This window comes from Mustelus asterias, chromosome 19 (assembly GCF_964213995.1).
Source record: "Mustelus asterias chromosome 19, sMusAst1.hap1.1, whole genome shotgun sequence".
NCBI lineage: Eukaryota > Metazoa > Chordata > Chondrichthyes > Carcharhiniformes > Triakidae > Mustelus > Mustelus asterias.
In genome coordinates, this window is record NC_135819.1 from 59,675,114 (window position 1) to 59,689,013 (window position 13,900).

Sequence of the window (13,900 nt, forward strand, 5' to 3'; positions counted from 1 at the left end):
AAGTTGTTACAGTAAGTGGTAAACTGTGGCACAAAGTGGAAAGTGGATCCACAAAGGTGTAAGAGATTGCACCATTATGAAACACAAGGTTAACATGCAGAATAGTTCAAGTAGACATGCTCTTCACCAAGGAAGAGAACGGGGACCAACCTCATTGACTTTGGGTAGGTGTCTTAGTCGCCTCCTCACCTGACCAAATTAAAATCAGGAACTATTCATGCCCAGAGTCTCCAGGACAGGCGCGGAACCTTAGTGGTATCAACTGAGGTTTTTTTCATGTTAATTAATTAATTCAACCTATCCCAACATTGAAGTCCAAAGATGTGCGGGTTAGGTTGATTGGCCAGGTTAAAAATTGTCCCTTAGAGTCCTGGGATGCATAGGTTAGAGGGATTAGCGGGTAAATATGTGGGGGTAGGGCCTGGGTGGGATTGTGGTCGGTGCAGACTCGATGGGCCGAATGGCCTCCTTCTGCACTGTAGGGTTTCTATGATTTCTATGAAGAAGCTCTAAAATGTGGTTCATGGCTGTCCAAGCAGAGAACATTTCCATTTCCAGTCCAATCCCAATAGAAAGGGAAGTCATCCTGGGAAAGAAGCTCGGCCACATGGAGTTCACCTGCAATGACGAATAACTGGACTGATTCAAGGCAAGACACAGCATTATCCTCCGTGCAGTAAGCGGTGAGGGCGCAGCAATTACAGCAGCAATGACAGATGATTGGTTCCAGAGTGGTCTTGCTCACGTAAACAAGAATGCACAGCAGTCCATTTTTAACGCAGATGAAATGACTTTTTACCATCTTTTGGCGATTGCTCTTTGATGTTTAATGGTGAAACATGTCATGGTGGAAAGCGGAGCAAGGAACATGTCACTGGTATGGTCTGCACTGAAAAGCTGCTGCTTCTTGTGATGGGAGACAGTCAAACTACATTGCTTCATGAATGTCAAGACATTACCCACACAGTAAGAAGCTATCAAACTGCATGGTTTGAGATGTGGATCAGGAAAGTGGACAAAACGTATCAGCAAAAGAAAAGGAAAATTCAACTGTCTCACACACCCCAACATTGCAAACCCCAAGAGCTGATGGTCTTGACTTCTGACACCCTGGCAAAGCTCCAGCCAATTGATCAAGGGGTGATTAGGAACCTGAAAACCCACAACCAATGGCAGCTTGGTCTCTTAAATCTCTCAGAGACTGTTGATAAGAAGCAGGAGTAGAGGCCGCGTTCATGATGAAGGTGTGGAAGAAGCCACAATTGCCAACTGCCTCCACTTTTCTGGGTTCAAACCAGTTACTACTATACAAGTCTTCAAGAATGAGGAGGAGCAGGGTGAGGCCAGCCCAATTAATGACAAGGCACTTTGTTGCTTGGCTGCAGAAGGCCAGTATGGAAATTCCAGCAGAAATGACCATGGAAACTTGCGCAGAGGTGGAGGATGCTGTATGCTGCACGTTGGAACTGGTGCTATCGTAAATGCAGTATATTCTTCATCTGAGGAGGACAGTATTCCTGAAGAGTCCGCCTGCCTCACTGATGCTGTGAAAGCCGTGGAGATGCTCCAGGATTTTGCAATGTAGCACGAAAGCACTGACAACATGTTGGACTGCATTGATGACATGGTGGATTGGCAGAACGCTAAGCAGGAAAAAATATCGGAGATTTTACAAAGCTAACTCCGGACATTTCTCAATGCAAAGCTCCAGCCCCAGCAAGGTCAGGGCTTTGTAAAGTGTGAACAAGTTGAATCAAGACTTTTCAAATGTTTTTACTGCTTTACTGTGTTTTCATTTGGTATTCAAATTGATTGTTTTGGACATAGACCAGGTTTGTAGGCCTATCGGATTACATAGCGATGCATTACTGTGGGAATGGGACCACCTCTTATATCACAAAGCTCTGCTTAACACAGGGTTTGTGGGAGGATGTCCTGGGATTTGCCTCATTGGGGTTTTACTGCAAACTGAATTTCTGAACTAACCCTGTCTCTAATGGAATTTGCCTTATTTACATTTTCAAGTGTTTAATCCTCAACTTACTGACAGCAGTTTTAAATCCAGATCTTTCCCGACTAGAAAGTAGCAGATGTTTATTACAGCAGTTGAATTGATTTGAGACTTGACCGAGTGAGGTTGAGGGATGGAGACAAAGAGGGAAAGCCAGAGAAGCAGACGGAGAATTAACCTACCTTTGATAGTTCAGCTGGGAAAAGCAGTGTGTATGTCAGCTTTACCAGTCCAGATTTGATTAAAAGTTCATATGGGATAGTTGATCATGTTTGGGGTGCCTACAGAGAGGAAAATTATTCGAGGTTTTGCTATTGTGCAGTGATTCCCATTGGAAAATGCTTTGTGTGTGAATAAGAAGATCTTGCATTTATATAGAGCCTTTAGCAGGATACTTCAGAGAGAGAGAGCCAAACAAAGATTGACATTTAAGAGCAAGATGAGTGTGGTGAAGGGGCAGAGCGGTTTAAGCAGGGAATTCTAGAAGCTGGCACCTAGAAGGCTGAGGGCTCGGCTGCCAATAGTGCAACAAAAGGAGTGGGGGGTGCATAGGAGACTGGAGTTGGTGGTATACAGAGTTGTTGAAGGATATTGGAGTTGGAGGTGTTTAGAGAGACTGCGAGAGGTGAGGCCACAAGTGCATGAAAATAAGGATGAGAATTATAAATTGGATGTGGCGATGCCGGCTTTGGATTGGGGTAGGCACAGTAAGAAGTCTCACAAAACCGGGTTAAAGTCCAACAGGTAGGGGCAGCGCTCTGGAAGCTCGTGCTACCAAATAAAGTTTATTTGGTGTTAACCTGGTGTTTTAATTGGAGGCATTGTAGGAACTGGGAGCCACTGAGATCAGTGAGCACAGGGTGATAGGTGATCAGTGTTGGTGCAGGTAAAGATAAAGGCATCAGAATTTTGCACTGTTTAAATGTCCTCACATTCAGACAATAAGCTGACACTAAAAGCTAAATCTTTGTGGGATGCCTATAGCTGGGCTTTGGACACACTGACTGGAACTCTATCACCTTGCCTGCCATGGAATTGGAGCAGGCGAGAGTCCAACAATGGAGATCTCCATTGATCTCGGGCGCGAATTTCCAGTCTCGCCCGAGCGAGGCCGTAAGATCCTGCCCACTGATTCCAGTGAGTGGAAAATCACTCGCCACACCGTGTTTTTGCAATCCCTGCTGGCAGTGTGAGAGATTCCATTCCTGACGCACAAATCCAATTGCTCAGACTTGACTTCATAGGAGATAAACGCAGCTGATGTCTTTGATTTGCTTTCTCAGGTGATAATAGGAGAGAGATACTGGGTGCATTTTCAAATTCATGAGACAATGTGTCAAGAGGACAAAAATGAGCTTTCGTCTGATTGTCCACTTAAAGCCAAGAATGAAGCAGTAAGTTAATGTTCATTAACACATGCAAAGCTGCTGAAGATGAAGGGGAAGTTATATTTAAACAGCTGTGAATAAGTAATAAGAAGCGCACTATATCAGTTGAAAGAAAATAGGATGGGATAACCAGCATTGTAGATGTCAGCAGTAAACATGCGAATGCTGAATGATTCTTTTAAATGTTACTGCATGCATCAGAGAATTAGGAAAATGTTGTTCCAAATGTGATTCACTCTGAAGGTTACTTTTGACAACACAATACAAGCACGCAGCATTCATGCAATTAATCATTGGGAAACGAGTCAGTCCAGGATTTCTCAGACAAATATCACTTTTAACTTTTCAACTCTCACGCTGCAAGATGATTCATGTTTCTGTAATATTCAAATATCAGGAGTAGCTTTGTTACTAGACTATTAAACCGATACAATAATCTAAAAACAAACATTGGCACTGAATGTTTGCATGGGGATGTATGTAGAGCCATGTAACGCCGTGCTCACCAAGAACCTCCAATGTCGACCTTAACAAATTCTCTGTGGTCAAAAGGGACTGTCCCTAATGAGCCTTACAATGACAGGTGCCCGCATCCCATGGCATAGAAACCTGAAGTCTGGCTGAAGCCTTCCAAACTTCCAATTCCACAACCTCTATCACTTAGAAGGACAGGGGCAGCATATGCATGAGAACACCTGTGTTCCCCTACAAGCCACACATCATCCTGTGTTGGAACTATATTGATGTTAAACCTGTTGGACTTTAACCTGGTGTTGTGAGACTTCTTACTGTTGGAACTATACTGCCATCCTTTCACTGTTGCTGGGCCAGATCCTGGAACTCCCCTTCCTAACAGCATTGTGGGTGTATCTACAACACCCTGTAGCAGTCCAAGAAGGCAGCCCACCGCCACCTTCTCAAGGGCAATCAGGGATGGGCAATAAATGCTGGCCTAGCCAGTGATGCACACATCCCATGAAAGAATATAACAAAAAACTGCTTTTGTCCAATAGCAGTAATGCCATCCCTAGAAAGGAGATTTCTGTATGTCAAAATAAAACTTTAAAAAATTACCTTTGAATATTCATGTATCTGGAACATAATGATCATCTTGGCCCTGATTTGGTCTTCACGTGTCCTTTGGCACATAAGTACATCTGGTATGCAAGCAAATATCCACTGACTGCCAGCAGGAATTCTTAGTGTGGGGGGACCATGCCCCCACCCACCCTCCATGCCCTCAGTCTTCATCCTACCCTGCCAAGAGGGCAGGTAGAGGCCCTGCCCTTAACAAGCCATTCCAGAAATCCAACACACCTGGCTCCGGGCCTAGTTTCAGTCCCTTCCAGAGACTCTTGTCAATTTCCAATGGGAGTACACATTTTCTCTTCTTATTCATTCTCTCTGTTCCACATTTATTTTCACCTTAATCTCAGTTTCTATTCAATACATTAAAATTAACTTTAAAACAATCTTATTTGTCTGTTCCTTCTGCCTTCCCACCATCCACTTTGCGGGTGAATTCCACATTAAAATTAAATCATACCCTCTGACAGTAAACTATCTACTAAGGTTTTCTTCAGCTGAAGAGTAATGTTTCAAAATTGATGCTGCTATGCCTCTGTGGAAATGAGGTGTAATTAGAAATGCTACTAATGGATGAGTTAACTTGTCTGTTGTGCTGGCAGATCATCCCTGCTCAGGCAGAAAATCTGTCTCCGTACTCTTTTAGTTCAGACACCCTGGGCAGAATTTAATGCAACATGACCTCAATGGGTTTCATGGTGGAGGAGCCATGGCGGAGGATGTGGAAGAGTCAGAATGCCCAAAGGTGGAAACTGATGGCAAAATGAAACAACCGGCAGGAAGGTGGCAAGGTGGCACATCCACTCGAATAGAGCAGGAAGCCAACTAAAATGGTTAAGAAGGCAATTAAGAGACATTTACAAGCTGCTGAACACAATTAAACACACCCTTTTCGGATTGAGTGGTGAATTTGGGACTGTCACATCCCCTACCAGTGAAAGATAGTGGTCTTGAAGTGAGGTGGCTTTCCGAAGTGGGTGTTTAGCCATTTTGAAGATGCTTTACAGAGGACCAGAAGGAGTTCAAAACAGTGCAGGCTAAGGGGCATAGATTGGAGAGGAAGGACTGGCGATTGGTACAGGAAGGGGGGCATACGTTGGCGCCTTAAATCCGAGGCAGCAGTCAGTGAAAGAGCTTAGGTCAGACCCATGGTAATCGCAAACGATTTTGGCTGGATACATGAGGGGTGGAGGAGCAGTGCTGGGGGAGATGTCTCCAAACACTAGAGGCACCATTCTCGGAGAGGCAAGAGCAGGAAAAAGGCCATTCCCATTATGTAAGTGGATGGGCCCTCATTGGGCAGCTGCTATGTGGTTGTGGTCAACTGGGCCCTTCCTACCTGCTTGGGAATCCTGCCAAACCACACACACACCGTCATTCAATTCTGTCCTGGTGTATCTGCATGAATACCCTGTGTGCACTAGGGTTCCAGCATTGCACATGGCACAAGACATTGAAATGTTTGGTCTCCACCTTTTTGCAAGAGACACAGATTTGAAATTTTCAAATAACACCAACCACCTTTTTTGCTAGCCTTCATCAAGAGCACGCTGCTTCCAAAACACATTTGGATAGTTTTGTGTCCAGAGTTGCTAGCTGCTGTTTTGTAACTAGATGGGTTAAAAAAATAAGTAAGAAGCTTCACTAAATATATTTTGGGTTGCTGCACTTATGCCTCACTTTTCATCACTATTTTTCTGGTGGCACAGAGGTTCTCATGTGTCAGTTATTTAATTTTGTTTTCCCCCTGAAGCACTCCTGGAACCAGTTAGTTTGCCAATGGTAATTCCCCTTTCTGAGGAGGCAATTGATGGCATGCCTGAGAAGTTAGGCTGCCTGAGAGCTGCTCTGTGCCCACCTGCTGATGCCCGTTAACCATAATCTTGCAAAGACTTTACCATATTGCATCTGCACAGATGATCGACCTCTTAAGATAGGTTTTTACACCAATGGCACAGGTCAATGTGAAGGACTTGATCAACCCTTATCTGCTATTCCTCAGACGCATCCTTGTCACAGAACAGAGACGGTAGACTTTCTATGGAGCTTTACCAAGAATTTTCCTAAAAGATGATTTTTAAAAATGATGTCACTTTTCCACAAAACAATGAGTATGCTCCAGTTTCCAGAAAGGAAACTATCCGTGCACAGAATGATTAGCACAGTCCGGTTGAGCTGAACAGCCATTTCCCAATCCATGTTGTCATCTGATTTGATTTATTATTGTCACCTGTATTGGGATACAGCGAAAAGTATTGTTTCTTGTGCGCTGCACAGACAAAACATACCGTTCATAGAGTACAGAGGGGAGAAGGAAAGGAGAGGGTGCAGAATATAGTGTTACAGTCATAGCTAGGGTGTAGAGGAAGATCAGCTTAATATCTATGTAACGCTATGTTCTGTACATCGCCCAGGTGCTGGGGGACTGCTACGCAGAAACTCTGTTTCCAGTCGGTGAAACTAAAGGTCAGCTGAGAGGATTACCCAATTGTCAGCTATTCCAGCTGATAGTGGATGAAGGTAACATGCAACAATAAAGAAATATTTTTCCTTTCAGACAGATATTTTCCCTTTAGTGCAAATTTTGAATATCAATAAATAACTTTATTTATAATTAGAAAATTTAGCCGTCATCTTCCCCCTTCCTCCGCATAGGTCCACAAACACCCTCTCCCAGGTTCAAGTTTTGAAGGAGATTGCTAAGCGGCAAAGTGGCAGGTGTTTAGGACGGACACACAGTAATGTATGAGGTTCTATATATACAATAAATATGATGTGTGTCCTGGCACTCCCACATGTTAAAGTATCATATATGCAAAATGCATATAATACTTGCATCTGATTAGCTCACATCATATTTGTAAAACAGGAGCAAGTTATCCTAGTGTATGAAAAAAGCACTGGCCCATCTAGCCTGTTCCGTAATGATGTGCCTTTTAAGGGGTAAAGAATTATTATTTTTTCAAATTATCAATACACTTCTAATGCAAGTTTTGTTTTCTAGATGGTGATGGGCTGTCGTGTGCTGGTTGCCTTCTGCCCTTGAAGACTAATGACCCCAGAGTACACAGGACTGTAGAGCACGCCATTTCTAAATTCAATGACAACAGTGGGCAGCTTTACAAATTTGCTTTGGCTCGAGTCCTCTCAGCAGAACATGAGGTAAAGCATGTAGCTGTGCGTTTGACCTTGACTTTATCATTGACTTACTTACAGATCAGTGAACACAAATCTGACTGTGTAAATAAACTTCAAAATTCCCTAACAAGATCATTGGGTTGATATTTTTTATAATATGGCCTTCAGATGTAAAGACACTTAAAGTGCTGGCTACCTGGCTTGTTTTATGTAGAAATTCACAAATACTCATAAAGCTTTAATGACTAGAGCATCTGTGTTCAATAGTTAATCACACTTTGAAGGAAGTTGTCTCTATTACGGAGGATTTGCTATCTTTATTGATTTTTGAATGTTAATGGTTAACTGCAAACATAAAAAGGTGTAGGCTGGAATCTTATCACCCTTCATGCCGGTGGGATTTTCCCATCCCGCTACAGTGAATGGAGATTTCGCTGGCCGCCAAATTCTCCGACTTTGTTGCAGCGGGAGTGGGACATGAACGGACGGTAAGATTGCGCCCGTAGTATTTTTACATCTATTAAGAAATGGACAAAAAAAAAACACACTTCCCATTATATAAATCCTGTCTAGTATTTGAGGTATAGACCTGGTTTTAGTAAATAGCATGGCTGGAATTTTCTGGCCGTTCACGCCCCATCACCACTGCAAGCGAGGACGGAGAATTTGGCACTCAGTCAAATCTCCGTTCACTGCAGCGGGACTGGAGAATCCTGCCGTCGTGAACGGGCAGAAAATTCAGGCCATGCATATCTTTGACTTCCATGAACATTGTCAAAGGAAACTTTGTAATATAACCTATGCCAATCCATCCCAACGCACATCACAGGAACTTTAGGAATGCCAGTAAACATCTAGAAAACCAAAAATTGAGCAGAAGCAGAAAATTATTACAAGCAAAGGGAAATAAATTCCTTAGTCTTTAAGTAAAGTTATTGCAGATACTCTGATAAGGCAACAGAATCTCATGACTATTCATGCATGAATCTCCTCACTGTGAATTGATAGGGCGTCATGTAGAGTATCACACCTAAGTCCGCTCTTGTCATGATCAGAGAGCCACCCACATACATTACCCTCAACAGCTCTGCAATCAGAAACAAAAATTGTAGCAATTTGCCCCTTGCCTGTGCTATGGCCGCTACCCAACTGAGTTCTGTGAACCTAATGCAGAGCAAGGATTCAGTCTGAACCTTCAATGTTTGCTTGGCTCACTGTCAATCGCAGTGGACAGGATTTTCTGATTTCTGACAGAGTGGCACATCATGTGGAAAAATGGGAGGGGGATCCGCTGGCCCCAGAGGCGGCTTCCTCCGCCATATTTTTAGCCAATCAGTGCAAAAAGTTCCAGACTTAACACTGGCAGCACTGGGGTGTCTGATTAAGTGCCCCCCCCCACGGAAACAGAACCTTCACCCCCTCCCTCCCTCCACGTCCCCTTGCACTGCCTGGGTTTGACCCTCTCACCCCCCGGAATCAATCGGGGAAATCCCACCGACGCAAATTGTGTTTTCGGCCTCGAGCAAGATTTTGCACATCCAACGCCCCCCCCCTCACCCCCCAAGACCGCTTTCACTCACTGAACCAGAGGGTAAGGGACAACAGTTTTATTCATAGAGTAGAATTTAAAACTGTGTAGACCAGCTGATTTCAAATAACAATATAATAAAATCTATAACCTCTTCTAACTAATTGGAAGCTTATCTGACAACATAACGCAGCAACAAACAGTTCAAACTCAAGCTCGGAACAAGGTATTTATCTTTCAAGACATCCATGCAATAATGAGAAAACAGTCACATCAGCGGATATTAAACCACAGCTAATGATATTTCAACAATAATCTTTGAAACATTTTTCACTTCTGCATTCTTGTATTCGTAGATTTCTGCAGGGGAGGTCATCACTCTGAATTTTACACTTATTGAGACCACCTGCCTGAACAATAATGACACAGCACAAGACACGTGTGGACCAAAGATTCCTGCCACAGCAGTTAAGTAGCTTGCCCTGTGGGTTGTACTGCAGTTATCAAGGATCGTTATTTCAAAGAGAATTTGACGATTCACTTTAAAATCTCTTATTCAATGTCAACCTCTGTTTTGAAATACTTACTTTGTGTAGGGCTCTGCTGTCTGTTTAACCAAGCAAAACTATGACATCTTTGGAGAACTGTTATACCACAGATTAATGTGCAATATGACTCAAGATTGGACAATGTATGCAATTGACGTCACGGTAAGCACCAATCTATTCAATGCAATACATCATATTTATGTGTTTCCCTCACAGTTACACCCAGTGACTCAGCTAGTTAAAATAATAATCACCGTGTGGAGGAGGAGAATCCTGCGTTTGATCCCCAGTTTGTGTTCAGTTAGCTGTTCTCAGCAGGATGTTGGTTGGGTCTCTACAGTTGGACTTTGCAACCTTTGGTTTGAATTGGCAATTGGCTTGCGTTCCATTCCTGATCATTGACTAGTGAGCCCTCTGGAAGTATACTTTTATGAACAATGATTAAAGTAGGATCAGTCCTGTCTGTGATGTACACCAAATCCCCCATTAAAGTCAAGACCAAACAATGGAGAAAAATTGAATTCAGAATCTCGCCAGCTATAGATAGAAAAGCGATATCCCAGCAGTTTCAACAGTCAGATTTCGCTCTGTTCTTCTATATCTCGATGATGATTGGATCCTTTAGGTCAGGCTTGTCCAGCGTGTAGCCAGCGATGCCCCTCGATGTGACCTTGGGAGCCATTTTTCAAAACACCGTTCAAACAGTGGAGTTAGAATGGAAGATTCAGAAATTAGTGCTCCTCCAAACACAAGCTCCTTCTCCCCTATGTTTTCTGCTGATAGGTTCACTAGTGAGCATCAGCGGCGATGAGTTCAGGACTTGGGGGAACTGTGTGGGGAATAGTGTGCCAGGGAATAGTCATGGTGAAATATTGTGACAAGGAGCAGGCTGAGAGAACAGTGTGCCGGGGAATGAGGACAGGGAACAGTGTGCCGGGGAATGAGGACAGGGAACAGTGTGCCGGGGAATGAGGACAGGGAACAGTGTGCTGGGGAGTGGGGACAGGGAACAATGTGCCGGGGAGTGAGGACAGGGAACAGTGTGCCGGGGAGTAGGCCCAGGGAACAGTGTGCCGGGGAGTAGGCCCAGGGAACAGTGTGCCGGGGAGTGGGACAGGGAACAATGTGCCGGGGAGTGGGGACAGGGAACAGTGTGTCGGGGAGTGGGGACAGGGAACAGTGTGCCAGGGAGTGGGCCCAGGGAAGAGTGTGCCGGGGAGTGGGGACAGGGAACAGTGTGCCGGGGAGTGGAGACAGGGAACAGTGTGTCGGGGAGTGGGGACAGGGAACAGTGTGCCGGGGAGTGAGGACAGGGAACAGTGTGCCGGGGAGTGGGGACAGGGAACAGTGTGCCGGGGAGTGGGGACAGGGAACAGTGTGCCGGGGAGTGAGGACAGGGAACAGTGTGCCGGGGAGTGGGGACAGGGAACAGTGTGCCGGGGAGTGAGGACAGGGAACAGTGTGCCGGGGAGTGGGGACAGGGAACAGTGTGCCGGGGAGTGGGCCCAGGGAACAGTGTGCTGGGGAGTGGGCCCGTGGGAACAGTGTGCCGGGGAGTGGGCCCAGGGAACAGTGTGCCGGGGAGTGGGCCCGTGGGAACAGTGTGCCGGGGAGTGGGGACAGGGAACAGTGTGCCGGGGAGTGGGGACAGGGAACAGTGTGCCGGGGAGTGGGGACAGGGAACAGTGTGGCGGGGAGTGGGCCCAGGGAACAGTGTGCCGGGGAGTGGGCCCAGGGAACAGTGTGCTGGGGAGTGGGCCCGTGGGAACAGTGTGCCGGGGAGTGGGCCCAGGGAACAGTGTGCCGGGGAGTGGGCCCGTGGGAACAGTGTGCCGGGGAGTGGGGACAGGGAACAGTGTGCCGGGGAGTGGGGACAGGGAACAGTGTGCTGGGGAGTGGGGACAGGGAACAGTGTGCCGGGGACTGGGGACAGGGAACAGTGTGCCAGGTAGTGGGCCCAGGGAATAGTGTGCCGGGGAGTGAGGACAGGGAATAGTGTGCCAGGTAGTGGGCCCAGGGAACAGTGTGCCAGGTAGTGGGCCCAGGGAATAGTGTGCCGGGGAGTGGGCCCAGGGAACAGTGTGCCGGGGAGTGAGGACAGGGAACAGTGTGCTGGGGAGTGGGGACAGGGAACAATGTGCCGGGGAGTGAGGACAGGGAACAGTGTGCCGGGGAGTAGGCCCAGGGAACAGTGTGCCGGGGAGTAGGCCCAGGGAACAGTGTGCCGGGGAGTGGGACAGGGAACAATGTGCCGGGGAGTGGGGACAGGGAACAGTGTGCCAGGGAGTGGGCCCAGGGAAGAGTGTGCCGGGGAGTGGAGACAGGGAACAGTGTGTCGGGGAGTGGGGACAGGGAACAGTGTGCCGGGGAGTGAGGACAGGGAACAGTGTGCCGGGGAGTGGGGACAGGGAACAGTGTGCCGGGGAGTGGGGACAGGGAACAGTGTGCCGGGGAGTGAGGACAGGGAACAGTGTGCCGGGGAGTGGGGACAGGGAACAGTGTGCCGGGGAGTGGGCCCAGGGAACAGTGTGCTGGGGAGTGGGCCCGTGGGAACAGTGTGCCGGGGAGTGGGCCCAGGGAACAGTGTGCCGGGGAGTGGGCCCGTGGGAACAGTGTGCCGGGGAGTGGGGACAGGGAACAGTGTGCCGGGGAGTGGGGACAGGGAACAGTGTGCCGGGGAGTGGGGACAGGGAACAGTGTGGCGGGGAGTGGGCCCAGGGAACAGTGTGCTGGGGAGTGGGGACAGGGAACAGTGTGCCGGGGACTGGGGACAGGGAACAGTGTGCCAGGTAGTGGGCCCAGGGAATAGTGTGCCGGGGAGTGAGGACAGGGAATAGTGTGCCAGGTAGTGGGCCCAGGGAACAGTGTGCCAGGTAGTGAGCCCAGGGAATAGTGTGCCGGGGAGTGGGCCCAGGGAACAGTGTGCCGGGGAGTGAGGACAGGGAACAGTGTGCTGGGGAGTGGGGACAGGGAACAGTGTGTCGGGGAGTGGGGACAGGGAACAGTGTGCCGGGGAGTGAGGACAGGGAACAGTGTGCTGGGGAGTGGGGACAGGGAACAGTGTGCTGGGGAGTGGGGACAGGGAACAGTGTGCTGGGGAGTGGGGACAGGGAACAGTGTGCTGGGGAGTGGGGACAGGGAACAGTGTGCTGGGGAGTGGGGACAGGGAACAGTGTGCTGGGGAGTGGGGACAGGGAACAGTGTGCTGGGGAGTGGGGACAGGGAACAGTGTGCTGGGGAGTGAGGACAGGGAACAGTGTGCCGGGGAGTAGGCCCATGGGAACAGTGTGCCGGGGAGTGGGCCCAGGGAACAGTGTGCCGGGGAGTGGGCCCGTGGGAACAGTGTGCCGGGGAGTGAGAACAGGGAACAATGTGCTGGGGAGTGGGCCCAGGGAACAGTGTGCCGGGGAGTGGGCCCAGGGAACAGTGTGCCGGGGAGTGAGGACAGGGAACTGTGTGCCGGGGAGTGGGTGACAGGGAACAGTGTGCCGGGGAGTGGGCCTGTGGGAACAGTGTGCCGGGGAGTGGGCCCAGGGGACAGTGTGCCGGGGAGTGGGGACAGGGAACAATGTGCCGGGGAGTGGGCCCAGGGAACAGTGTGCCGGGGAGTGGGCCCGTGGGAACAGTGTGCCGGGGAATGGGGACAGGGAACAGTGTGCCAGGTAGTGGGCCCAGGGAACAGTGTGCCAGGTAGTGGGCTTAGGGAACAGTGTGCCGGGTAGTGGGCCCAGGGAACAGTGTGCCGGGGAGTGGGCCCAGGGAACAGTGTGGCGGGGAGTGGGCCCAGGGAACAGTGTGCCGGGGAGTGAGGACAGGGAACAGTGTGCTGGGGAGTGGGGACAGGGAACAGTGTGCCGGGGAGTGGGCCCAGGGAACAGTGTGCCGGGGAGTGGGCCCATGGGAACAGTGTGCCGGGGAGTGGGCCCAGGGAACAGTGTGCCGGGGACTGAGAACAGGGAACAATGTGCTGGGGAGCGGGCCCAGGGAACAGTGTGCCGGGGAGTGGGTGACAGGGAACAGTGTGCCGGGGGGTGGGCCCAGGGAACAATGTGCCGGGGAGTGGGGACAGGGAACAGTGTGGTGGGGGGTGGGGACAGGGAACAGTGTGCTGGGGAGTGAGGACAGGGAACAGTGTGCCGGGGGGTGGGCCCAGGGAACAATGTGCCGGGGAGTGGGGACAGGGAACAGTGTGGTGGGGGGT

At 48.9% G+C, this 13,900-nt stretch overlaps 1 protein-coding gene across 1 annotated transcript in view; it reads left to right on the forward strand.

Moving 5' to 3' along the window:
• LOC144507578 (kininogen-1-like) overlaps positions 1–13,900 on the forward strand; it is a 54,335-nt gene that overhangs the window by 20,783 nt on the left and 19,652 nt on the right. The window contains exons 5-9 of the mRNA XM_078234726.1: positions 3,295–3,405; positions 6,900–7,005; positions 7,490–7,647; positions 9,508–9,618; positions 9,748–9,861. Coding sequence (XP_078090852.1) covers positions 3,295–3,405; positions 6,900–7,005; positions 7,490–7,647; positions 9,508–9,618; positions 9,748–9,861 — 600 coding nt within the window. The remainder of the gene's footprint in view (positions 1–3,294; positions 3,406–6,899; positions 7,006–7,489; positions 7,648–9,507; positions 9,619–9,747; positions 9,862–13,900) is intronic.